Raw genomic sequence first — 25,495 nt, 5'->3', positions numbered from 1 at the left:
TGACCGGTGTAGAGCTCTGTACTGGAACCTCTCCCCAGACACTCCTGATGGATGCACCAGTAAGAGAAACAACATCTCACATACAGTATGTTTCACTGGTCTGAGTCCAGTAAACAGAGCTCATAAAGACTGTTTGTCTTCTTCCTCCTGCAGACTGTGAGTGTAACGTTGCAGGTACCATCAGCGGCGTTGCAGAGTGTGCACAGGTGAGCAAATGAACCTGCAGTTCTTCAGTCTATATTCATTTATACTGTAGTTCCCTCCTCTAGAGGTGATGCATGTTATTAAACAGACGATATGAGTATTGACTGGCTTGTTTCATCATATAATCCCTGTAAGATCAGTCTCATGCTTCCTGTTCTACTAATAGTAATAATGTCTTCCTTGTTTCTGACAGGAAACCGGTCAGTGTCACTGTAAACCCAACGCCTGCAGTGGAACCTGCTCCACCTGTAAAGACGGCTACTACAACCTGCAGGAACAAAACTACTTCGGCTGCCAGGGTGAGGGCACGTCTTCAGTTCTTGGTTTCACCGCTGGGATGCGGCCGTCTTGTGTTTACATGTGTGTGTGTGTGTTGTGTGTGTTTAGGTTGCCAGTGTGACATCGGAGGTTCGGCAGGTCAGTCTTGTGGAGAGAGGAACGGCCGCTGTCGCTGCAGACCCAACGTGGAGGGACCGAAGTGTAATCTGTGAGTTTCACAACAGACTAACATCAATATCAAGTTATTCATTTAATTAGGACGATATTCAGTTTGATTGCAGAACATTAAGACTCGTCAGGATGATTAGTGGCCTTCATTTTTCCATTTCTTTCACAACAAATGCATAACCGATTAACGCTATCGGATAAAACGGTTAAAAGAAATGTTAATAATTAACTCAAAAGCTGAGCAGCTCATCTTAAGAGTTGCAGGATACAGGAAGTCGGCTCCGGTCTCTCCAGCTCTCTTGAGCGGAGCGGAGGAGTTGTAGTTTCATAGCATTTATTCACCGACAAATAAACTGTCCACACTGCTACACCTACGATCACAGCTAGAACGCCACCAACAACCTCACACTCACCACCAACACACACACGGTCTGTTGGACACTCGCTAAAGTTAATCCGGGCAGACACACAGCTGACAACCTGCTAAACTAAAATAAATGTGCGGTGGAGACTTTTACTGGGAAAGTGGCTGCATGTCCGCGACACTACATGCAGCATCGTAGCTGCTAAGTTAACGCTCCCGGACGGTGAACTGGAGACAGTGAACGCAGCATCGTAGCTGCTAAGTTAACGCTCCCGGACGGTGAACTGGAGACAGTGAACGCAGCATCGTAGCTGCTAAGTTAACGCTCCCGGACGGTGAACTGGAGACAGTGAACGCAGCACCGTAGCTGCTAAGTTAACGCTCCCGGACGGTGAACTGGAGACTCAGTTATCTGTTGTGCTCCTGCAGCTGGTACACCGCTGCATGCGAGGCACAAATCTTGTCGGTTAACGGGTAATAATCGGTAAACGAGGGTCGGTTATCGGTTAAGAACATTTTTTCAACACATAAATAAAGGAATGAGTGAATAAAGAGAAATGAGACAACATAACTTTATTAAAGTGTTCATCCAGACCTTCTAGTTTCTCCTTTAGCTCTCTGACCTTCTAACTGGATCTCGCTGTGTCTGCAGACCTCGTCCAGATCATTACTTCCCAGACCTCCACCATCTGAAGTTTGAGATCGAGGAGGGAACCGTGCTGGATGGCCGACCGGTGCGATTCGGCTACAACCCTCTGGAGTTCCCAGACTTCAGCTGGAGGGGTTACGCTCAGATGTCCCCCATCCAGGTAGGAACGTCACCTTTGACCTTTAGACACTCATGCGTTAGTAGGATATTACAACATCTTGCACCGATGGAGTAAAGATACAGATAGGCGTTTTTTTTTTATGCAACTGAAGCTTTAAAGAATCTAATAATGTTTATTATTAATGTGGTACTGACGGTACATTTATAGACTCCGGTTTGAGATATCAATACTCCAGATCATCATATGTTGTCACCTCACAGATTTGTTTTCTAATACTCCAGTTAAATATTTAAAATGTCTTTTTATATGTGTTTTTCTTATAAATGATGTGTATTATAGTATGCATTACATATGTTTGTGACTGTGGCCCGTCATCTCTGCTCCTCCTGCATGAACATGGACATTAGAAGGGATAGCTCTCGTTGGTAGAATCACCTCTCAGCACATATTACACCTTCAGAGGACATTTTATATGATTAAACTTTGACTTCTACCTCTGTTGATGCAGTAGTTGACAGAACTGGTATTCCTAGTCTCAATATGGATCTGAAATATTAAGCTTTTCATGTAATTCATTTCACCCACTTGTTGTTATTAATAATAATAATAATAATAATAAAATGTATTTATAAAGCACCTTTCATACAGGGTGAGTTCTTCAAAATGCTTCACAACAAAGTGAAGAATCAAAAGAATAAATAAAAACAGAAAGATTAAAACATGCATATATTGCACATGCATTAAGTGAATCTTCAGGATCTCAACTTAACTACGTCCGAGCTTTCATGGACTTTTGTGCCGAGACGTGGAAATCCAAAGAGAAATGTGTTGTCTTGTGTTTTGGGGGGTTAAAGTATTTTCTTTGTGTGGTGACGGTGACGGTATTAAATACTTCCTTTTGGCTCGCTTTCTCTTTTTGTGTTGGTGTTTCCCCACTCTCTTCTCCTCCCTCCCTCTCTCTCTCCCTCTCTCCCTCACATGTTCTCTGATCTTTACTCTCCTCTTCTTATCACACTTCTCTATCTTTCTTCTTCCTCCACTTTAATCTTCCATACCTCCATACTTGATATTTCCTGCTCCTCTCTCATCCATTATTTCCTCCGTTCTACTTTGTCTCCCCCATCATGCCTTCATCTACTCATCTTACACTCTTTACCCTTGTCTTTCCTCTCTGTTAATTTCCTTCTTTCCTTTGCTTCATCTCTCCCACTCCCTTTCTCCACCCCTCTCTTTCCTCCCTCCATCCTCTCTTTATTTCCTTCCTGTGTCTCCCTATACCTCTTCCTCCTCCTCCTCTTCCTCCTCCTCCTCCTCTTCCTCCTCTTCCTCCTCCTCCTCTTCCTCCTCCTCCTCCTCCTCTCCATCGTCTCCTCCACCTCTCTTTTCTCTCTCTCTGCCTGCTGCCTTGCTCGCCGGTCCTTCGGCAGTCCAAAGTGTTGTTGTCGGTGTCGGTCAGCTCTCCGGACCTCTTCCACGTGGTGCTACGCTACGCCAACAGGGCGGGTTCGGATGTCCGGGGCCGGGTGTCGGTCATAGAGGACGGCTGGAGCTACTACTGTGGTAACTGTGAGTGCCGGGAGGGGATATCTGTCTTTCCTCATTCCCTCCATCCCTCCATCCCTCCATCCCTCCATCTCTCCATCCCTCCATCCCTCCATCCCTCCATCTCTCCATCCCTCCATCCATCCATCTCTCCATCCCTCCATCCCTCCATCCCTCCATCCCTCCAGAGGCAGTGCAGTAAAGAAAGCTGCACCGTCTCACCTCTTATCTACTGATTTCCGTGCTTCGCTCAGGAGTTCAGCTGTGGTCCAAAGATATAAGTCATAAATTCAGATCCCAAGTCAGAATTCCTGCTGGAATCATCATCATGGTGTGAACCTCAGAGGTGTGGACTCCAGTCACACATTTGATGACTTCAGAGAAAATAAAAAAAGACTTGCAGCTCGACTTTGACTTTAACACCAGAGACTCGTGACTTCACGTGGACTTGAGCCTTTTGACTTGAAAACACTTGATAGAGTTTAGGACTGGGGACTTGAGTGCAAAGACTTGAGTGTAAAGACTTGAGTGTAAAGACTTGAGACTTAAAGCTGCAGTAGTCAGTCTATTTTTGGCATCATTGGTCAAAAATCCCATAATAACCTTTCAGCATATTGTAATTCAAGTGTTGTGAGAGATAACTAGACTTCTGCTCCTTCTCATGGCTCTGTTTTCAGGCTTTAGAACATCTAGCCCGTTACGGGAGACTTTAGCCAATCACAGGTCATTTAATTGAGAGCGTTCCTATTGGCTGAGCTCCGGTCATGTGACCAGAACCTGCCATTCCTTCACCAGATTTCACAATGGCGGCGGCGTCACAAACTTTCTCATGTAACAGCTAAACCGTGCACTATGAGATGATTCTGAGAACATGTGAGGAGAGAAATAGACATTAACGTAACAGGATATTGATTCATATTTGATCAGCGCTGCCTAGTTTCACCGTTTGGTCGGAGTTCAGAGTGATTGACAGCCGGCTCTCATAGACGGCAGCTGGACAGCAGACCTCAGATCAGCTCTGACTGCTTGTTTTCCTCTGGTCTGTGAAATCTTGCAGATGCCGTTAGGAGCACCGGAGGACACAGGGGAACATGATTTTTTCATGTACAACTGTCAGGATATAGCGATCATTTTATAACAATAACTTTTTATAATCATACAATATTTGCTCCTACTGATGCTTTAAGTGTGACTTACAAAACAATGACTCGGTCCCGCCTCTTTTAAACGTACTAATTTAAAATGTCAACAGCACAGATTATTCTACACATATCACAGCGAGCAGCAGCAAAGCCTGCTAAATATCTGTGATGCAGCCGTAGTCGTTGCATTCAGGACATTTTATTATGCAGAGAAAATCCTTCAGAGGTTTTTCTGACCTGGATTTCCATTTTTATGACTTTGATTGGAACACGGCTTAATTCCTGGGTGGAAATCTGCGTTCTCCTCCTTCCTGTATTCTGTCCGTCGCACCTCGCTCCTGTCAGGTATCTGCTGGTTGGTGGTTTTGACCTGCTGCTGCTGCTGCTGCTGCTGGCGGCCTCGGCCTCGATCTCCTCTCTCACCTTCAGGGCCACAGATTCAGATTTAGATTTAAGACTTGAGGATTCATATCTTCTCCCCTCCACACTTCCCTCTTCTCCCACTTCATCCCCTTCTTTAACCCCGTCCCCGTAGACCGCAGTGAAGCTTCAGGTTTATGTGAGTGAGGCAGACGTCTATCTGACTCGCTTCATCCTCAGATATGTAAACTCTGAGGGCGCCACCTCCAACGGTAAAATAACAGCCTATCAGGTCAACCGCAGAGGTAGGTGTCCACCAATCACAGGAGAGCATCAGTGTGAGTGTGTTTGACTGTGTGTCAGCAGCAGGCCAGATGGATGTGTGAGTGTTTTGTTGTATTAATCAAACACAGTTCATAGTTGTTGACTCTTGGTTACACTACAATTTAAGTTTTTATAACATTTTAATGTAGTTTTCTAAAACATGGCTTAATGTTCTTCATTTATGTTATGTTGCCCACTTTTCACATTTACTTCCTCAAATGCATCTACAGTATTCACGATAAGTCCAGGTAGGGCAAAAATAATAATGTACAGTTGCAGTATATACTGTGATGGAATAATTGATACACAAGTTATCTTTGGAAGGAAGAGGTCCGGAGCTGATGATGTCTTACAAAAGAAGGTTTATTGAAGCTTGATCAAGGAGAATTGACAGGTCTCCACAATAGATGCTCTCTGCGTGAAGGCCTCACAACTCTGTCCTTCCTCCCCGGTGCTCAGTGTCTTACCCCTTATCATGTTATGACTTACTTCGTTCCTCTGGCATCTCTGACCCTGGTTGCCCTAGCGACTGGCTCCACGGTCTCCACTACAGGCACAGCTGTACAGATAACGGTGGCTCCTCTAGACAGGACTCCAACCCAAGAATGTCAACAGAGGGACACTCTGACAAACACTCTGACCTTTCCACCAATAAGAGAGGAATTGATGGAAAATTCCATCACATATACGACACTGGCCATCTCACTGCTGCACGCTACTTTTGCAGAATATCAGGATGCGCACCAGAGACTTCCACCGGGGTCGTATCTAGAAGGTAACCTCAAAGTTACAAAACTCTCGCAAGATGGTTAAGTTTAGGGTAGGACGTCAGGCGGCGAGTTTTCAGACGTCTTTGCAACTTGGGTGTTACCTTCTAGACATGACCTTCTGGTTTAGCCCTGTACTAACTTGAATGTGATAAAAACTTTCCAGATGTTATCGAACCAAATTTATTCAATTGTTATAGTGAAACAAGTCTTTTTCATGGAGGGTTGGACGCGCAAAACAATTTATTCACCGTTTTATGGCTGCAACAGTAGCGATGGATAGAGATGCACCGATCTGACTTTTTAAGTCCCGATACCGATACAGATACCTGGGCTTTGAGTATCGGCCGACACTGAGTACCGATCCGATAACAGTGTTTAATTAATAATCTGTATGCCTCACTGAGTGGATCATTCTGTTATGTGTAACAACAACAGGTGACATCAGGCTGGACTTAAACATGACTTTCCTAACTTTGTAAAACAAAATGTAACAAATGAATACAATTTTCTATTTTATTTATACAAATTAAATTTGTATTTATTATTAAAATAATAAATTGTACACCAACAACTTGGTAAAAAATCTTCAAAATTAAAATATTTTTTATTTATTTTTAAAATAATAAATCATTCACCAGCAACTTCGTAAAAAATCTTAAAAAATAACAGAATCTTTATTTATTATTAAAATAATAAATTGTACACCAATAACTTGGTAAAAAAAACAAGTTAACCAACTTGGTTGTGATTGGCCGGTGAGCACGCTCCAGTGCGTCATTGAGCCATGAGTTCAAGCCGACCAAAAAATCCTGAACACGAAAATTGAGAAAAACGCGGCCTAACTTCACACAAAATATAGTTCAGTCTTTTCACGTTTAAGCACAAAAACAGATCTCTGATTGTCTCTTTTGATTGTATTTAGATATCTCACTCCACACGTTTCTGTTTTAGGTTCGGAGCAGTCCAAACAGATCGTCTTCGCTCCCAGCGTGGAGCCGACCTTTGTCAACGTTCCCCAGAACAACTTTGTGGAGCCGTTTGTCCTGAACCCGGGAACCTGGACCGTGGTTATAGAGGCGGAGGGAATCCTGCTGGTGAGACACACACAAACACACACACACAAACACACACAAACACACACATACAACACACACAACACACCTGTTTTTATACATCATACACATCGGTGCCGGAGCAGCTGCACCCCCCACTATTAGATCTGTAAGTACTCCGTTTGGTTTAAAGCGAGGCGTGCAGGAGGCACGACATCACGCATAAAGTACGCTGCGGTTGTAATTTTTAGGCTTTTCACCAGAAGTAAAACGGCTTTATTTTGCAAGACATCACAGGAAGTGGAGCGTTCAGGCAAAACAAAACTAGTCTCTTACAGCCAGAAACTAAAAACTACGTCTATTTGAACGAAGATCAAAGAGCATAAAACAAAGTTATTTTGTGGCGCCCCTTCTTGACATTTTTTTGAGAAACCAACTACAATAACTTACAATAACGCATTTATTTAATAGTATAAGACTGGGTATAAATATATGTATGTATACATCTGTTTGTGGACGCATGTGTACATTTATACACATTTATGTATATATACTTTATATTTGTTTTATCAACTACCATTTTACCACTTTTATTATTATTAATATGTTCTGTGATGTTCTGTTTTATCAGTTACCTTTTTCTTACTTTATTTATCTGCTTTTATTGTCTTGTGAAGCACTTTGTAACATCTGTTTTGAGAAGTGCTATATAAATAAATGTATTATTATTATTATTTATATTATTATAATAATCTCTGGATAGCTTTTATTTAATTTATATATTTTTAAATTATTATTAGTTTTTTATTTATTTACTATTTTTATTTATTTATATTTTCCTATCCTATTCATCAATTTTCTATTTCCTTTATTTCTCAAATTGCTTTTCCTGTTTTTTGTTGGGCATTGGGCGAAACAAAATCTTTTCACTGTGCAGTTACTTTTTAATTCATTATTGATAATCAATAAAAAAAATACCCTTTGAAAGGTTCACAAACGGGACAAAGAGCTTAGAGCTTTATTGGTCATGGTTGAAGGATCTATTTTGCAGGAATTGTCACTTTCAGGTGTTAATCAGATAAGAATGTTCCTGCCATACGTCCCCTCACCTGTCACTAATCTTATATAACTATAACGAGGCGCCCATGCCCATCGTCGTGTATTATACGTGTTTAATCCACCAAAACTCCCGTCAGCTCAATTTGTCTTTATTGTTCATGTACCCAGTAACACTGTATTTATCTATGCTCTGTTTGACCTTCAGGATTACCTGGTGCTGCTGCCCAGCGCCTACTACGAAGCTCCCATCCTTCAGATCAGAGTTACTGAGCCGTGCACCTACAGCTCTGTGACCGACGCCAGCCAGAAGTAAATATGCACATCGACTAGCTTCATATTTACCGTACAGATTTGAGATTCGATCTTCTCAGCAAACTCATGGCAGAAAAACAAATGAGCATATTTCCCACAATGTTGAACTATTCCTTTAACCAAAAACTAATCTTACTACCAACCTAAGCATCATTTTAGGTCAAGTTGTAATTCAAAATCTAATTAAAGTTCTGATTGATTTCCTTCCTGAAAACCCAACAAGCAACTTTAAGTCTGTTGTTTCTCTGTGTGTCTGTGCAGCTGTCTGCAGTACCGATATCTGTCTCTGGACTCCTTCCCCTCCATCTCCGGCAACGATGCCACCTGCCGCAACGACAACCACCTGCCGCGCCCCTGCCCGACCGAGAGGGTGACCCCGCGCCACCCCGACATGGCCGTCTGCAGTGGCTACGATGTAAGAGAGAGGGGGAAGGAGAGATGTTGGTGCATTATGTCTGTTGGTTTTATAGAGAGGGAGAGAGAGAGGCCAGACAGCTTCACGCTCACCGCTCTAAAACTGCTTTAATAACTGTTTGATTTCAGATCAGCGTCGAGCTGCGAGGGCGTCTGCCGTCTGCGGGCGATTACGTTCTGGTCGTTGAATATTCCAGCGAGGAAGAACTGCCACAAACTCTGTCTGTCGCTGTAAACATGCCGGGAGCACGAACACACGAGCACCGCGTCGTCCTGCTGCACTGCAAATACAGGTACAAAGAAGAAGAAGAAGATGAAATGCTTTATGACATCCCAGTTTGTTGTGGTACCTGCTACCTCTCAACCTTCTAACACGATATACAACAGAAATCAGATACCTTATATTGCACATTTAGAAGCTCAACACTCACTGAACACAGTCACATCTTTTTACATGAAATTTAAAGGCAAGAACTCCACGACTAGGCATCATTTTACAGCCAGTCATTTTCCCATTAGACGGGTGGATATGATGCAAAATAACAGTTTAAAATGAACCCAAGAAGACAATTAGAGCTCAACTGATAGACAACAGGAGGATGAAACCTTAAAAGAGGACGCTGTGTTTGTTCCGGCTGCAGTGGACCGTCTGTGTGTGTTCTGCTGTAATGTGTGGACTCAGCTGGTTCACAGTTTACTGTCGCCGTCTGTCAGCAGCTCTTAATCACTGTGTGTGTGTCTGTGTGTGTGTTTGTGTAGCTTCCTGTGTCGAGTCGTGGCCATCGATGGACAGAACAGAGTGGCCGTCTTCTCGCTCCCCGGCAACACCGAGATCCAGCTCGTCTCCGACCGCGCCAGCTTCTTCCTGGTGAGAGCAGCGGCAGCAGCAACCCACGACGTCACATGATCGACCGACCCAGAGCGCAGCGGTCACGTGACGGGCACGCTGGAGATTAGTTGTAAACATGGAAGGTTCATCTGTCCTTAAATAGTTTAGAGCAGGGCTCAACAACCTTTACTATCAAAGAGACATTTTAGACAAAAAAAACAACAACAAAACAAATCTGTCTGGAGCCGCAAAACATGTGGTCATTGTGATGAAGGTAACTCAGTTTATAGTCTAAGTATATAGTATATAAGTCTAATGCAGTGAGGGCCAAAGAGACAATGGACTACAGAGTATTAGGACCACATTGAGGGAAACAACATCTGAGATTTACAGAATAAAGTCAGAATATTACGAGAATAAAGTCGTAACTTAACGAGAAAAAAGAAAATAACACGTAAAATTACTTTTTTATAATATTATGACTCTATTCTCTAAATCTCCGATTTATTATTTTCCCTCGATGTGGCCCTAATACTCCGTTATACCGTCGTACCATAGACCTACAACAAGGATAAATAAAAATGAAAATGTAAACAAAGAACAGTTATTCATTTCCATTTTTAAAGATCCACTTGGAGCCGTTGGAGAGGAGCTGAAGAGACGCAGGTTGCTGACCTCTGATTTAGAGCATTAAAGAGATTTTCAAGATGTTTAGAAAGTGAGCCTACGTTTTGAGTTGTCTCCCATAAAAAACATATGTTTTATTATAAATTACACAGACGGAGGACGAAGGAAATTACTTAAAATGGATTTTTTAAATGGATTTTTTAATTATACATGTAACTGTCACAAGTCACTCAATAAGACACATTACCAGAGTAATGCTTCTTTAAATCAGTTAATCAAATGGTTGATTTGAGTCATTAACTACTTAATAATTTAGCAGATAAAATGTCAAAAATATTGATATAAAAGTGCTCAATATTTAACCACTGCCCAAATAATCTCTTAAAATTACACATTTTGCATATATATATATATATATATATATATATACACATGTATATATATATATATACATGTGTATATATATATATATACATATATATATATATATGTATATATATATATATTTATATATATAATTATATGTATATATATATATATATATATATATATATATATTTATACATATAATTATATTTTGTAAATGATTTGATCAACCATCTGAACAAACACTGATTAACTGTCTGTTGATTGATGATGTTTCTGTGTTTCTTCGTTGTCTTCAGCACAAAGTGTTCCTGGTGCCTAAAGAGCAGTTCACCATGGAGCACGTTGAGCCTAAAGTCCACTGCCTCGGCGCTCACGGGCAGTTCTCCCCCGACAGGTACAGTAACATAGAATAATAACTGTACTTTATGAATATTCACACACCTCTCTAAACCGTCTTCCTCCTCCCTCTGTCTCTGTAGCTCGTCCTGCGTCCCCTCGCGCTTCCAGACGCCGTCAGACTCGCTGGTCCTGAAGGAGGGCCAGAGCTCGTCCATGCAGGAGTCCGTCCTCGCGTCCCCCGCAGCACCTCCTCCCCTGACCGTCCACCAGAGGGACGAGCCGACCTGGACGGGAGGAGACAGACCTCCCCACGGAGCGGATAGCGGCGACCACGTCAGGCTGGACTCGCTGCAGGTACGGACGCTGATGCAGATGTTATTTAAGATGTTGGATCTGGTGTTCACAGTCGTTGTGTTCGGAGCTGTTTGCTTTCAGGTCCACAGATTTTTCGGCTAACACTCGTACGATTCTGTCGATTAATCGAGGCGTTGATTTAATCGAAAAATCAAAGAGTTTTTCCACAAAGAATTACAAAAAAGCACCGCTTTAAATCAGAGATGTGCTCAGAAGTGTCTTAGAAGTAAATCATTCAGCATGAAATAAGCATTAAAAAACAACTAACGAAATCGACCAATACGACCCATTAGTGGGCTGATGGCACGTGCCCACAGGGGCGTTTTGTATCGCGAGGGGACGCGGCGCTTCCCAGCATTGGACGCTTGGTGTGCTGCCCCTAGAAACAAGGCACTCGGCTCCTGATTGGACGAACGCTTTCCCGCCGTTGGCTGCTGCTCCCAGCTTTCAAACCGGAACCAGTATGGAGGCTCGTTTGGAAACTCTCTTCTCTTATTTCACGTAAATAGTTCACTGAGATGTGTTTCTGAAAACATTTGAGAAATAATCTGAATCTGTCTTTATTTAAGATCAACAACGTTTATTTTAAAAGATTATCGGGAGTTTGGAGAGGCGGCGAGTCGCGTCAGACGCCCTTGATTTGCATAAAGTAGACGAGCCCTCAACTTTATGCAAATGAGGAGCGGGCGTCGTGACGCCTAGTCTCTGGAATCGCGACGCCACGCTACCAGAATGCATTGCGCGGCTGCTTACATAGACAATGAATGGGGAGCGTGGAAAGCACGGAGGCTGTGGACTCGTACCATGACCGACTGAGAGGAAGCAGCCCTGCAGATTTTACTGCTTTTGTTTGGTCTGTTTAGTGAAAAGGAACTATTTAAGGTATATTCTTGTCTAACTACTACTGCAAAGCTTTATGGGTAAAGGAACCAGACCTGTGATAGCCAGCAGGTCCTCACCACGGTGGACATTTATTACTCATCATTGACCGTTTCCTGAGCGGTTCTTATCTGTGAGGAGTGAATCCACGCTGAGGTTCAGTTACAGGAACACATTGAACTTCTCATCTCCTTACCCAGAATGCAGCGGTGTACTCGACCCGGGTCCACGCCCTGGGGCGCTACGTCTTCATCCTCCACTATCACCAGCCTCTCCACCCCAGCTATCCCGTGCAGGTTTACATTAACGGAGGACGGATCTGGCAGGGTGAGAGTATAATCAGAATGAATGCATTTAAATAAAGATGATTAATAAACAGGAATAGATGGATTCATGTGTTTTTGTTTTGCGTCTCAGGCCACGCCAACGCCTCCTTCTGTCCCCACGCGTACGGCTGTCGGAACGTCCTGGTCTCTGAGAACCAGATCATTCTGGACGTGACGGACCACGAGGTCTTCCTCACAGTGCAGATACCTGCTGGCAAGACGCTGTGGCTGGTTAGTGTTCCCGCCCTGCTTTCATTTCTCTCCTCTCATTCTCCTTAGATTTCAGTTCCTCTCTTTGGAGCCTCTTCAGAAACAACTTTAGGTTTTAGGTTCCCCCTCCTTCTCCTCTTCCTCCTCCTCTTCCTCCTCATCCTCCTCCTCCTCATCTTCCTCCTCCTCTTCCTCCTCATCCTCCTCCTCCTCATCTTCCTCCTCCTCTTCCTCCTCATCCTCCTCCTCCTCATCCTCCTCCTCCTCATCCTCCTTCTCCTCCTCCTTCTCCTCCTCCACCTCTTCCTTGGATCTGTTTTAACTTCAGTTTGTTCTTTTATTGCCATTCTTTATATGAGTTCACCTCTTATAAATCTTATATATTTACATATTATTTGTTTTAATATGTGATTATTTCCTTCACTTAAATTTCTCCAAAATCTTAATGCACCAAATGAAGAACCTTTGCCCCTCCGTGTTGTGCTGTGTCTCTGCAGGACTATGTGCTGGTTGTTCCTGAGACGAGCTACAGCTCCAGCTACCTGAACGAGGAACCTCTGGATAAATCGTACGACTTCATCAGCAACTGTGGACAAAACAGCTTCTACATCAAGTCAGTAATCACAGCTGAATCTGCAACCATGTTTTCATATTACTAAAAAACACCCACATAGTGATGAAGGAAAATGAATTTAAAGTTGTGGTGCTTTCCTCAGCCAGTGAATTCAGATGACATGTTGAGTAGAGACACGCTGCTGAATACAAGTCATACTATCTTTACATGTACTTATTGTCAAAGATAGTGAAAATGTTCACATCAACGTGCTTCTGCAATATGTGACTGAAGGACTCCTCTTCCTCTCTCCTCTTCCTCCCTCCTCTTCCTCCCTCGCCCCTCCAGTCCCTCCGCCGCCTCTCCGTTCTGCCTCGGCTCGGCGGTGTCTCTGTCGGCCTTCTTCAACAACGGGGCGATGCCCTGCGCCTGCCACGAGGTCGGAGCCGAGAGCGACACCTGCGAGCCGTTCGGTGGCCAGTGCCGCTGCAGGCCCGACGTGATCGGCCGAGACTGCGCCATGTGTGCCACGGGCTACTGGGGGTTCCCCAACTGCAGACGTGAGTGTCTGATTGGCTAAATGAATGTCAGATAGGAAACATGAGTCTGTCATGGCTGCTGCTACACTACACACTTCTAAATCATCATCTTTAACAACAATAGATAGAGGTAGGAAGTCCTAATACCGATACCGATACCTGGGCTTTGGGTATCGGCCGATACCGAGTACCGATCCGACACCAGTGTTTAACTAATCAGCTATATCTCTCACTGAGTGGAAGTGACTGGGATCATTCTGTTTTGTGTAACAACAGTAACAGGAAACATCAGGCTGGACTTAAACATTACTTTACTAACTTTGTAAAACAAAATGTAACAAATAAATATATTTTTTTATTTTATTTATACAAATTTTATTTTTATTTATTATTAACCTAATAAAAACATCTTTAAAATTAAGATAATTTTTTATTTATTATTAAAATAATATATCATTCACCATCAACGTGGTAAAAACATCTTTAAAATTAAAATATTTTTTATTTATTATTAAAATAATAAATCATACATGCTGTTTTAAAATGAAAACCTATTAGTGTGGATGTAGCTTTATTAACATGTCTGATGTGTTGTAGCTGCTGTAACTCAAAACAGACATTAAAAGTGGATTTGTTTCTGTCGCTCCTTCTCCTCCCTCCGTCTGTCTCTGAAGTGTTTCAGTATTATCGGTTACTAACTATCCGTTCTTCCCTCCAGCCTGTAACTGCGGTACAAGGTTATGTGAACCGGTGACCGGCGAGTGTATCTGCCCTCCGAGGACTCTGCTCCCAGAATGCACCGTGTGTGAGCCGCAGACGTTCGGCTGCCACCCGGTGGTCGGCTGCGAGGTCTGCAACTGCTCCCGGCCGGGCGTCGACTCCCCCGATGTCAACTGTGACACCCTCAGCGGACAGTGCAGGTACGATGAGACGAGACGGAGGAAATAAAGATTTAACTACTGCCGATATTATCAGACTTTACAACCTGGAGACCTTAAGAAAGGGAGTATTTCTAAACCAAAGCGGGGGTGTGGAGGTCCTCTCTCAGGGAAATCTGAGTTTCAGAGACTTTGTTTCCTCCTCTGCTCCTCCACACGGTGTGGCGGTAGATTCAGGGTTCAGCGAGTTCAGCCCTCAGACGTCAGGCCTCCGTTTGCTCTAAAAAGGCAGTTACTTCTCGCCCGTTGTGTCTCCTGACAGGATCTTGGCTGCGTCTCTCTGTCTCTCTGTCTCTGGGTTGATTGCTGTGTATTCGGCCAGCTCTACTTGCCAACTCTTGTCTGCGTTCTGTGAAAGCTGCAGCTTTTAAAACTGAACTCTCAACACAGCAGCTGTCTGTCCTCGTATCCTCGTCTTCATCTCTGATGTTCCTCCTTCAGTCTACAGATCAGGATGATGGTGATGATGATGATGATGATGATGATGAGCCTCATTTATCACTAATCACTCAGCATCTTCTTCACATTTATCACACAACGTTATCCCTCGTGGTTCTGACAAGGATCAATAGTTGGTGACAGTTTTCTTCTTTAGACTTCAACATGAACTCTTCATTCAGCTGACGGGACGAACGCTCCTCTCACCGAGCTGTTCTCCGTCTTTACCTCCAATAATCAATCTGAATAAACACATCTTATCCGCGGGAGAAACTCCCATACTTTGAAATCTAAAGGAATATTTTAGGATTTATAGGAATAGGAATTTTGGAAATACACAAATTCTACGACAACTTATTATGGCCGTTGTAGCTAAAAAGAAATATAATATATATACAGAGCCGGGGGAGGGGATCAACATTCTGAGTAAAGTCGTGAATTTACAAGAAAACACACCTTTTTCTCGTAAATGTACGACTCTATAATCTCAGAGAATATCTGAGTTTGTTTCTCGTAAATGAAGGATTGTAATCCAGGAAAAAAGGAGTTTTTTTCTCTGAATATTCTCCCCCTCGTCCGGCTCCGTAATTATTATTTTTTTTTTTACCTACAATGTCCGTAGTCAGATAAGATCAATACCTCTCTCATGCATGTCTGTGTGGTGAATATGGTGATTATTAGCTTAGCATAAAGACTGGAAACAGCTAGCCGGGCGCCGTCTACCGGCACCTTTTACATTTTATAGATGGACACGTTTAGTCTTTGTTTTTACATTTCAGTTGTTGCACAGATTAAACCGTTTTTGGTCTGTCGGTATAAATGTGCTTCAGTTCCCACCAACTCTCTGAATATGCTAATCATTTCACTGTAACTGCGTTTGGCTGTTAGCTGATCTTTGTGAAATGGACTGTTTGTGCAACGAGGCTCATTTACATCGAAATATCTGCTTCAATAGGTGCAAGTAACACCGGAGCACTGAGACGCTATCTGCACGGCAGCACAGTTCAGGTGCATTAAGAATTACTCGGTTTCTTTTTTGTCCTATTTGTGCAGGTTTAATCCTTTACGTCTGCCTCGTTCTCTATCTGTTTGATGTTGTCGTTTGTTTCTGTCTTTTCTGTCTTCTCAACCATCTGTCAACTCATCTTTCCATCATCTGTCACCGCTTCCTTCTGTCTATCTCTGTCGGTCTTTGCTGTAAGCATCGAGGAAGTCAAGATATCTGAAATCACTATAATCCCTCCCTCACACACACACAAACACACACACAGACACACACACGCACACACACACACACACACACACAGAGGAATGTGTCGGCTCTGTCCGGACAAGACCAGGATGTAAAGCTCAAAGTATTTCTCTGCCCTGAAGGCTGTAATCTCTGCAGATCCTGCCAGCTGGTATGAACACCCTGCAGTCGGCAGGTTGATGAGGAATCAGTCGCTCCTGATGGATAATTGGGAGCAATAAACCTTTCATCTCCTACAAGATTGAAATACAATAAACATTTTGATTGATTGATTGTTTTGTTTTTTTGTACAGATGTAAGGACAACGTCGTTGGCCGCCAGTGTGACCGCTGCGCTCCCGGTTTCTACGGTTACCCCAACTGCAGACCATGTGACTGCAACGAGGCGGGAACCGAAGAGGAAGTGTGCGACTCCTTCACAGGACGGTGTCTCTGCAAGGTGGGGCAGCGCACACACACACACACACACACACACACACACACACACACACACTGTACGTCCTCCTGCACTCACAGTGTGTCCTAACCCGCCGCCTGTCCTCTGCCTGCAGGAGAACGTCCAGGGTTCCCGGTGCGATCAGTGCCGAGTCGGTACATTCCACTTGGACCCGACCAACCCGAAGGGCTGCACCAGCTGCTTCTGCTTCGGAGCCACCGACCGCTGTCGCAGCTCCGACAAGAGACGCACCGAGGTACTCCTGTTTGTTCATTTAAAGTTTGTTATATCACCACGTTGTCATCACCACACTTCCTCTGTGTCTGTTAGCAGGATGTCTTTCATAAACTTCGTCTTAAAGGAATACTTCACTTATAAAATCAGTTCCTCCCCTCGGATGTTCTTGAATCCGTGGAGTAAACGTTGTTTTTCTCTCATGCCTCCACGGTGAACGGAGAATCAAAAATCAAATTGAAGTAAACGAGCGCTGCCTTTAACAACAGCACTGAGAAAAATAAACTGTATGAAAACATCTGTTTACAAACTCTCACACATCTGGTGCAGTATAATCCAGGTCTCATTCATCCTGTCGTATGCTCACTACTTCACAAACGCATTTTCACTAAAACTTCACTATTAAAACACTTCCACATGAACAGGCTCAGTGTTGCTCAGACGCGTGACTCGTCTGCGGGAGTCCGAAGTATTTTAAATAGTAAAGTTTTAGCGAAGATGCATTTAGGGTTTTTTGATCACCGTTGAGAGAAAAACTAAGTTCTCTTCATGAATTCAAGGTAACACTGGGTGAGTACTTAATATACTAATGATCCTTTTGTGGGTGAAGTATTCCTTTAAAATACAAATCTGGGAGTTTTGCTGTTGGATGAACTGCTTTGTTTGCTGCAAAGTATTCAGATTATGTTCCCAATTAATCAAACAGTAGTTTTGTCTATACGATGGCAGGAATGTGAGTTTCTCAGTGCTCAAGGTGACATCTTTAAATGTCTTTTTAAACCGTCCAAAACCCCCAAAATATAAATAATTAAACTGATATAAACAGAGAAAAACAGCAGATCTTCATAATGGAGCAATAATTAATCAATTATCAAAATAGATGATCATTATTCTGATATTTCACTCACTTGTTTTGCTGTTGAACTTCTCTTGATTCATTGCTGACTATCATCAACACTCGGAATTAATAAAGTTTTATTAATATGAATTACTCATGTTAAAATGTTTAGATTTTACAGAATCAAACATCTGTCATCAGTTTGTGAACTACTGTGTTGATGTCTTCTCTCACCGTTTCCTCCCGTCCTGTAGGTGATGAACATGGAGGGCTGGGTGCTGCTTGGAGGCGACAGACAGGAAGTGCCGGTCGCGGTGTATCCGGGTCAGGACCTCGTCGAGGCCGACCTCAGCGACGTGCCCGATGTCTACCAGGACCTCCACTGGCACGCACCAAAGACATACCTGGGAGACAAGGTGAGAGGGGAAAGGTGACCTCTGAAGGTGGACGGGGGGGGGAGTAGGATTTGAGTTTTAAGTTCCAGCCGACGCCACGCTGCTGGAGGTCCGGCCGTATTACTGGGCCCGCTGGAGGGGAAGGGAGGCATGGGAGAACCAGTACCAGGACTGGGCGGGCGGACTGTCAGACCCGGCTGCAGTAAGATGAGAGGTTTTCTAAACGGACTCTGGTGCTCGGAAACAATACCGATTCTGTCCACAGAGACACAACACAAAATGAAAGTTCCCTGTAGTTGCTTTAATTTAAAATACTTTATTCGTCCCTCATGGTCAATTTGAGGGTAGCGAGATTATAAATATACGTTTATATAAACTTAATTTACACTCATATTTCATATGTTCACACTTTATTGAAGTAAAGATATTTTTCTGCATCATAGGAGGATTTCTGTTCTTCAGAGGTCACTGACTGACGGTGTGTTAAATATACTGGCACTCTGACTACAGCACATTTATGAGATACATACCAACAGCTTCAGTGATTATAATAACAAGTCAGGCATGATCAGGCAAACTGAGACAACGTTAAGCCTTTAGTGGCGTCATCAGTGCTCTTAATCTCCATCTCATCACATCTGTATTTATGGTTGACTGAGGATGTTTCTTATCGATGCCAAGATGTGGATTCATCAACAAAATAAATAAAATGCAATAACAAGACACATGTAGAGAGAGAGATTATGAATCAGAGTGTTATTATGGGAATTTTGCACTATGATGCCAAAAATATTCTGCCTACTGCAGCTTTAATATAGACAAATATAGCCTACCAACACACACACACACACACACACACACACACACACACACACACACACCTATAGTATATAAACAAATGATCCCCCCTGTTGATCCAGCGGCTCAGACGAGGTGTCTGGATCCAGATCAGCGTCTCCACGTTTCAATCTTTCATGTGTGATTCCACCAGCGTCGGTCTGCGGGCCGATGATCCCGTTACGCTCCATAAACCAGCTTCAAATGATGGCTGTGCCAAAACCTGCACGGTCGCCATGGAGACGAAGGCCTCGGATCTGATTTCTGTTTGACTTTTACAGTCTGAATGTGATCCCTTGTTGTCTGGATTAAGATGCATTCTGTCTGCTGTTCAGTCTCTACTTCCTGCTTCATGGCTGTTCATCTCCTTTGATTTAGATTTTATCAGATAGGGACGATGCATATTAACATAGTTCCATTAAAGGGCATGAAGCTGATGAGCTGCACAGAGATTACAGCTAATCTTCAACTCTTGTCCCTAGTTGGGCTTTCACATGTACAGTGTAATTAAAATATACAGCTTTCTATATGATAGAACCACAATACACTACAAATATGGAAATACAATAAAATACACATCATACAACACACATATCCTATCACAATACACCAATACGCCATGATAATTTACTTTATATCTGGAGTTAATTAGATTTCAGTTGTTATAATGTGTTGACAGCCCTTTATGGAGAAAGCTGTTGTTTTAATGTTTGTTTTTTTCATCTTAGTATCTCCTCAAACTACTGTACCTTCTCTCCCCGTTTGCTCAGGTCTCGTCGTACGGAGGTTATCTGAGGTATCGTCTCCACACTCAGACGATGAGAGGCGACGTGTTGTCTCTGCCTGCTGAAGCCTCCAGGCCTGACATCATCCTCAAGGTATAAAACACACTAATATAACTCCGTATCACATCGCAGACACGAGACACACTATTTATTATTGTCCTTTATTTAACCAGGTTATTCCCATTGAGATCAAAGATCTCTTTTACAAGGGAGACCTGGGAGATAGCAGCAAGACAGTGCTAGTGAAACTAACAGACAACACATAAATGAACAACATTAAAACCTGCTCATACAAAACACTTAAACACAGACAACCTGGAGAAACATAAAAACTCAGACCTCAGTTACTCACACACCACGCAAACGACTGACTCGGCAAAACACAAACATGCATGTACATACAAAGAGAGTATTATTTAAAGATAAATCCTTTTAGCTCTTAAGAGGTGTTTCCCAAAAGCATCAGAGCTGCTTTTAAGTCAAAAGATGAATCACGATAAACCTGGGCACCACTTTTAAATATGTTTGTTTTTTTTGTCACTTTAGTTTTTATTGCTTTTTTGTATACACAAATAAAACACAAATAAAACAACGAAACTTGCAACAGTGCAGTGAGGGGTTCAGTTTACAATTGATGATGCAGTATACAGGGTTATTTTCTTATTAAAACATTTTCCAATAACTTACAGTTTTGACAATACAATTATACAGTGCTTATGTCTTTATGTCTATACCTAATCCATTTTTCCCATTTTCTGTTAAACTCATCTTCTTTCACTCTTAGAGAATAAGTCATTTTCTCCATCACAAATATTCCCTGTACTATGTCTAACCATTGACTAAGTCTGGGGGTGTCCGCTACAGGCCATTTTCTTATAATGGCCTTTCTGCCAGCTGTGAGTAGGATTTTAACCTAAGTACTGATCTTCCTTCTTTAAATATGTTTTTGCTTAAAGAATTAACCATAAAATATCCTGCGGTGTTTTATCACGATCCATAAAAAAACTAAAGTCTTATGCTGCTGGTTTTAAACTTCATTTATATTTATTTTAGCAACAACAAAATATCCCTCAAACTGACATTCATACATTTACCTAAACATCTGAGAAGAGAGTTGGTGCATTAGTTTACTCAAGTGTGAATTTAGACCAAGAAATATAATAATATTATTTTATTAAGAAATACTCTTCAACTTCAGTGATTGGCAGCAACCAAAACTAAACCTACACGTTGGTAATTTAGTAAAATACTGATGTGTGATCAGCCCAAAATTTCTTAAAGTTACTTTTAGCAACACACACACACACACACACACACACACACACACACACACTCCTCACGGTGTTTCCTTCCTGCTGCAGGGGAACCAGATGACGTTGGTGTTCATGGAGAGAGAGTACTCGTCACCTGAGGAGCCTCACCTGGGGATAGTTCACATGGTGGAGGTAAAGTTAGACGCCGTGGAGGGTCGTTGAAGCTGCATGTTCACGAGCCAGTAAAGATTAATGTGAGAAGCTGAATTTAACAACACGACACGCGCAGGCCGGCAGCAACACGTCGGATTGGCCCCCTTCTTTCCAGTATCTTGTTGTCGTACTCTTCAGAGCTGATCACCGGAGGCACATCGGGGTTTTTTTTCCTGAGATGGAAACAAGAGCTCCGAAGATTTATCAGCTCGGTGTCCTCGGGTTATACGAGGCCAACTAGAGCTGCTGAGACACAACATGAATTCATATATTACAGCTTTATATAATGTGTAAGACCCGTAAGCTGAGTCCTTTAAATACTTTATTTATCCTTTTTATCACCCTGTTGCTCTTCCTGGAGTCATACAAGTTTAACAGAGATGAACCAGAGATTCACAAATAACTTGAGATCCACGTCTGATATGTTTCTCAAAACTGACGTATTGGTGCTTTTGGCTACTAGTTGATTTTGTAGAAATTGTTATTTCTAAATAAAATATAAATCTGGGATGCTTCCATGCTCTCTCACAAACATTAGAATATAAAGAAAAATCACGTAACCTTTCTCAGATATTGATCCAGAAACCCTCACAGGTACTGCATTTAGCATAAAACAATATGCTCACATCATAACATGGCAAACTGCAGCCCAACAGGCAACAACAGCTGTCAGTGTGTCAGTGTGCTGACTTGACTATGACTTGCCCCAAACTGCATGTGATTATCATAAAATGGGCATGTCTGTAAAGGGGAGACTCGTGGGTACCCATAGAACCCATTTACATTCACTGATCTGGAGGTCAGAGGTCAAGGGACCTCTTTGAAAATGGACATGACAGTTTTTCCTCGCCAAAATTTAGTGTAAGTTTGGAGCGTTATTTAACTTCCTTTGTGACCAGCTAGTGTGACATGGTTGGTACCGATGGATTCATCAGGTTTTATAGTTTCATATGATGCCAGTATCTGACTTTTCTTCTGCCTTTCTTGCAGACATTTTCCAGACTTTTTCTTTTTTACATTTTTTCTGACATTTTTTTCGAATATTTTTCAAACTTTTTATTGGAAGGTTTTCGGACATTTTTAGTTTCATCTGATACCACAAAGCATATCTTACTGATGGGATGTACATTTGTATACAAGCCCAAGATTATTCCCCCAATCTAAGTTGTGCAGATTGAAGAGATGTTTACGTGACAATTTCCTGTTTTATGTTTTAGAGGAGATGAAGGTGATGAGTATCGTTATAATATAATAACCATGAGAGAAACAGATAAGTTAAACAATATTATTGGATTAATTATAGTATAATAAAAACAGGACAGTAGCAGAAGACTTTATTTTAACAAAAAATAAAGGACTTTCCAACACAAACTGGTCCTTATCAGAGATATACTTCTCAAAATGATACTTAAGTATACTTGGCTTATACCGACAAGTATACAGAAAAGTATATCTGGCTAAGTACTAAAAGTTAACTTAAAGAAAACTTACAAGTATACTTGCAGTAAAAACTATGAAACAAGTCGTTTACTGAAAGTATACTTTAAAGCGACGGTTAATAGTATAACTATAAGTTCACTTGTAGTATAGTTCAGAGTATAGTTGCAGAACAAAATGCAACTTGGATGTAAACTAGTTGTGTACTCAAAGTGTACTACTCTTAAAGTACACTTAAAAGTATGCTTTTATAAACTAAAAAGTACTACTAGAACATTGATATTAAGTATACTTAATATATATATATTTGGGAATATACTTGAACTATACTTAAGTTTACTTCGTATACTTCTTTTTTGTCAGGGGAGTCTAAATGCTTTGTTCCTCCCTCACAGGGAAGTTTCCGTCACGCTCAGACGGGTAACTCGGTGTCTCGGGAGGAGCTGATGATGGTTCTGGTCGGTCTGGAGTCTCTGCAGGTCCGAGCCCTGCACTCCCAGTCGGCCCACTCCGTGTCGCTGCGCGGCGCCGTGCTGGAGGCCGCCGAGGCCATGCCCGTCGGTCGCCACGCCAACAACGTGGAGATCTGCATGTGTCCCGCCAACTACCTGGGAGACTCGTGTCAGGTGAGGGACCAGAACTCTGTGTTGTTTCCCCCGTAAGCTTTTAAAGGCTGAGATGATCTCATGAAGCATCGGGACTGCTTTAAGCCATAAGGTGGACCAAGAAGAACCTGGGCACTACTTTGATGTGATTATGTGATATGTGATTATCATAAAGTGGGCATGTCTGTAAAGGGGAGACTCGTGGGTGCCCATAGAACCCATTTACATTCACTGATCTGGAGGTCAAAGGTCAAGGGACCCCTTTGAAAGTAGACATGCCAGTTTTTCCTCGCTAAAATGTAGCCCAACTTTGGAGCAATATTTACCCTCCTTCCCCATAAACTAGTATGACATGGTTGGTATCAATGGATTCATCAGGTTTTGTAGTTTCATATGATACCAGGATCTTCACTCTAGCTCTACAACTGAACCTGCTACAGCCTCTGACAGACAGTAAAGTCGGAGGGTTAAAGACAAAAAGACCAACCCATTAATCCAGAGAGTAATCAACAGATCAATGAATAATGAAATTCATTAATAATCTCTTACTCACATGTTCCTCTCCTGTCCCGTCTATAGAAATGTGCTCCGGGTTTCTACAGAGACACTATCGGCCTGTTTCTGGGTAAATGTGTTGCCTGTAACTGTAACGGACACTCTGACCGCTGCCTGGACGGATCTGGGATCTGCTTGGTGAGGAGGATTGTTAATGATGAATCAAACCTTTCTGTCCGTCCTGACATCTTTCTTTAGCATCACAACATTGTCTTTTCCTCTCCATCCATCAGGACTGCCAACACAACACGGCTGGCGACCGCTGCGAGAGCTGCCTGGGCGGTTTCCTTGGCAACAACAGTCTGGACGGACAGGCGGTGTCCTGCTCCAGTTGTCCCTGCCCGCTGAGGGTCCCGTCCAACAAGTCAGTACATTTTACCCTCTCTCTTTTTCAGCCTTCCTTTTATTACTTTTCCCCTTTTTAATCATCTAATCATGTCTTCTCATCACTCCTCCTCGTAGCTTTGCAGAGGGCTGCGTGCAGAAGACCGACAGGATGCAGTGTCTGTGTATGCCCGGCTACGCTGGACCGCACTGTGAAAGGTAAACTACCTCCTCATCACACTGTAAAAGGTAAACTACCTCCTCATCACACTGTGAAAGGTAAACTACCTCCTCCTCATCACATTGTGAAAGGTAAACTACCTCCTCATCACACTGTAAAAGGTAAACTACCTCCTCATCACACTGTGAAAGGTAAACTACCTCCTCCTCATCACATTGTGAAAGGTAAACTACCTCCTCATCACACTGTAAAAGGTAAACTACCTCCTCCTCATTACACTGTGAAAGATAAACTACCTCCTCCTCATCACATTGTGAAAGGTAAACTACCTCCTCATCACACTGTAAAAGGTAAACTACCTCCTCATTACACTGTGAAAGGTAAACTACTTTAAACTACTTTATACTTTTTACTTTATTATTTATTATTTGATTACGTTCGACCTTCATCAGGTATAATGTAACTGTTAACAAACAATGAAATGATAATTAATAATACTGTTTACGCATTATTAGTAATACTATATTTTATGTTATTTTAGCATTCATTTTGTGTAATATGAAATAATTCATTCATAGAACATATATTGTATCATAGCTGATAAGAGACTTTATAACTTTATGATAGACATCCAAATAGTGTTTATAGACGGTTTACAAACCAATTATTAACCATTAAAGTGTCACAAATATCTGGTCCATCTATCTCTGTAATATTTATAAATGTTTTACAAAAACAATTTCTTAATTATTACCAAATGATTTGTAAACCTTTAACAAATACTTATAATATATACAATTCATAAAATGTAATAATGTTTGCAACAATAAACTGTTAAAATAACATAAATTATAGCATTGCTATTAATTAGTAAATATTATTAATTAATATTTTATTGTAAAATAACTAATTAAAATGTATAAATTTATTAATGATGGTTATTATAAAGTGTTACCCAAGATTTATATATATATATATATATATGTATGT

At 42.0% G+C, this 25,495-nt stretch overlaps 1 protein-coding gene across 3 annotated transcripts in view; it reads left to right on the top strand.

Annotated features, from left to right (window-relative positions):
* The window catches only part of lama5 (laminin, alpha 5), a 115,362-nt gene that overhangs the window by 63,734 nt on the left and 26,133 nt on the right, over positions 1-25,495 (top strand). The window contains exons 18-44 of one of the 3 annotated variants that reach the window (XM_037773185.1): positions 1-59; positions 154-206; positions 398-503; positions 592-691; positions 1,668-1,824; positions 5,005-5,134; positions 6,875-7,017; positions 8,240-8,343; positions 8,608-8,761; positions 8,890-9,053; positions 9,520-9,628; positions 10,882-10,979; positions 11,065-11,278; positions 12,358-12,484; positions 12,575-12,714; positions 13,191-13,306; positions 13,595-13,806; positions 14,504-14,705; positions 16,707-16,851; positions 16,964-17,104; positions 18,175-18,336; positions 19,923-20,030; positions 21,299-21,382; positions 23,236-23,466; positions 24,025-24,138; positions 24,234-24,364; positions 24,463-24,543. The exon at positions 1-59 is cut by the window's left edge and continues 41 nt beyond it. In XM_037773185.1, the coding sequence (XP_037629113.1) occupies positions 1-59; positions 154-206; positions 398-503; positions 592-691; positions 1,668-1,824; positions 5,005-5,134; positions 6,875-7,017; positions 8,240-8,343; positions 8,608-8,761; positions 8,890-9,053; positions 9,520-9,628; positions 10,882-10,979; positions 11,065-11,278; positions 12,358-12,484; positions 12,575-12,714; positions 13,191-13,306; positions 13,595-13,806; positions 14,504-14,705; positions 16,707-16,851; positions 16,964-17,104; positions 18,175-18,336; positions 19,923-20,030; positions 21,299-21,382; positions 23,236-23,466; positions 24,025-24,138; positions 24,234-24,364; positions 24,463-24,543 (3,585 nt within the window). Of the gene's footprint in view, positions 60-153; positions 207-397; positions 504-591; positions 692-1,667; positions 1,825-3,212; positions 3,352-5,004; positions 5,135-6,874; positions 7,018-8,239; positions 8,344-8,607; positions 8,762-8,889; positions 9,054-9,519; positions 9,629-10,881; positions 10,980-11,064; positions 11,279-12,357; positions 12,485-12,574; positions 12,715-13,190; positions 13,307-13,594; positions 13,807-14,503; positions 14,706-16,706; positions 16,852-16,963; positions 17,105-18,174; positions 18,337-19,922; positions 20,031-21,298; positions 21,383-23,235; positions 23,467-24,024; positions 24,139-24,233; positions 24,365-24,462; positions 24,544-25,495 lie in introns of all 3 variants that reach the window. The other 2 variants (XM_037773184.1, XM_037773183.1) reach the window with 2 other exon arrangements.

This window comes from Sebastes umbrosus, chromosome 6, assembly GCF_015220745.1.
Source record: "Sebastes umbrosus isolate fSebUmb1 chromosome 6, fSebUmb1.pri, whole genome shotgun sequence".
In the NCBI taxonomy this organism is placed as follows: Eukaryota; Metazoa; Chordata; class Actinopteri; order Perciformes; family Sebastidae; genus Sebastes; species Sebastes umbrosus.
This window is presented reverse-complemented; position numbering and strand designations above follow the sequence as displayed.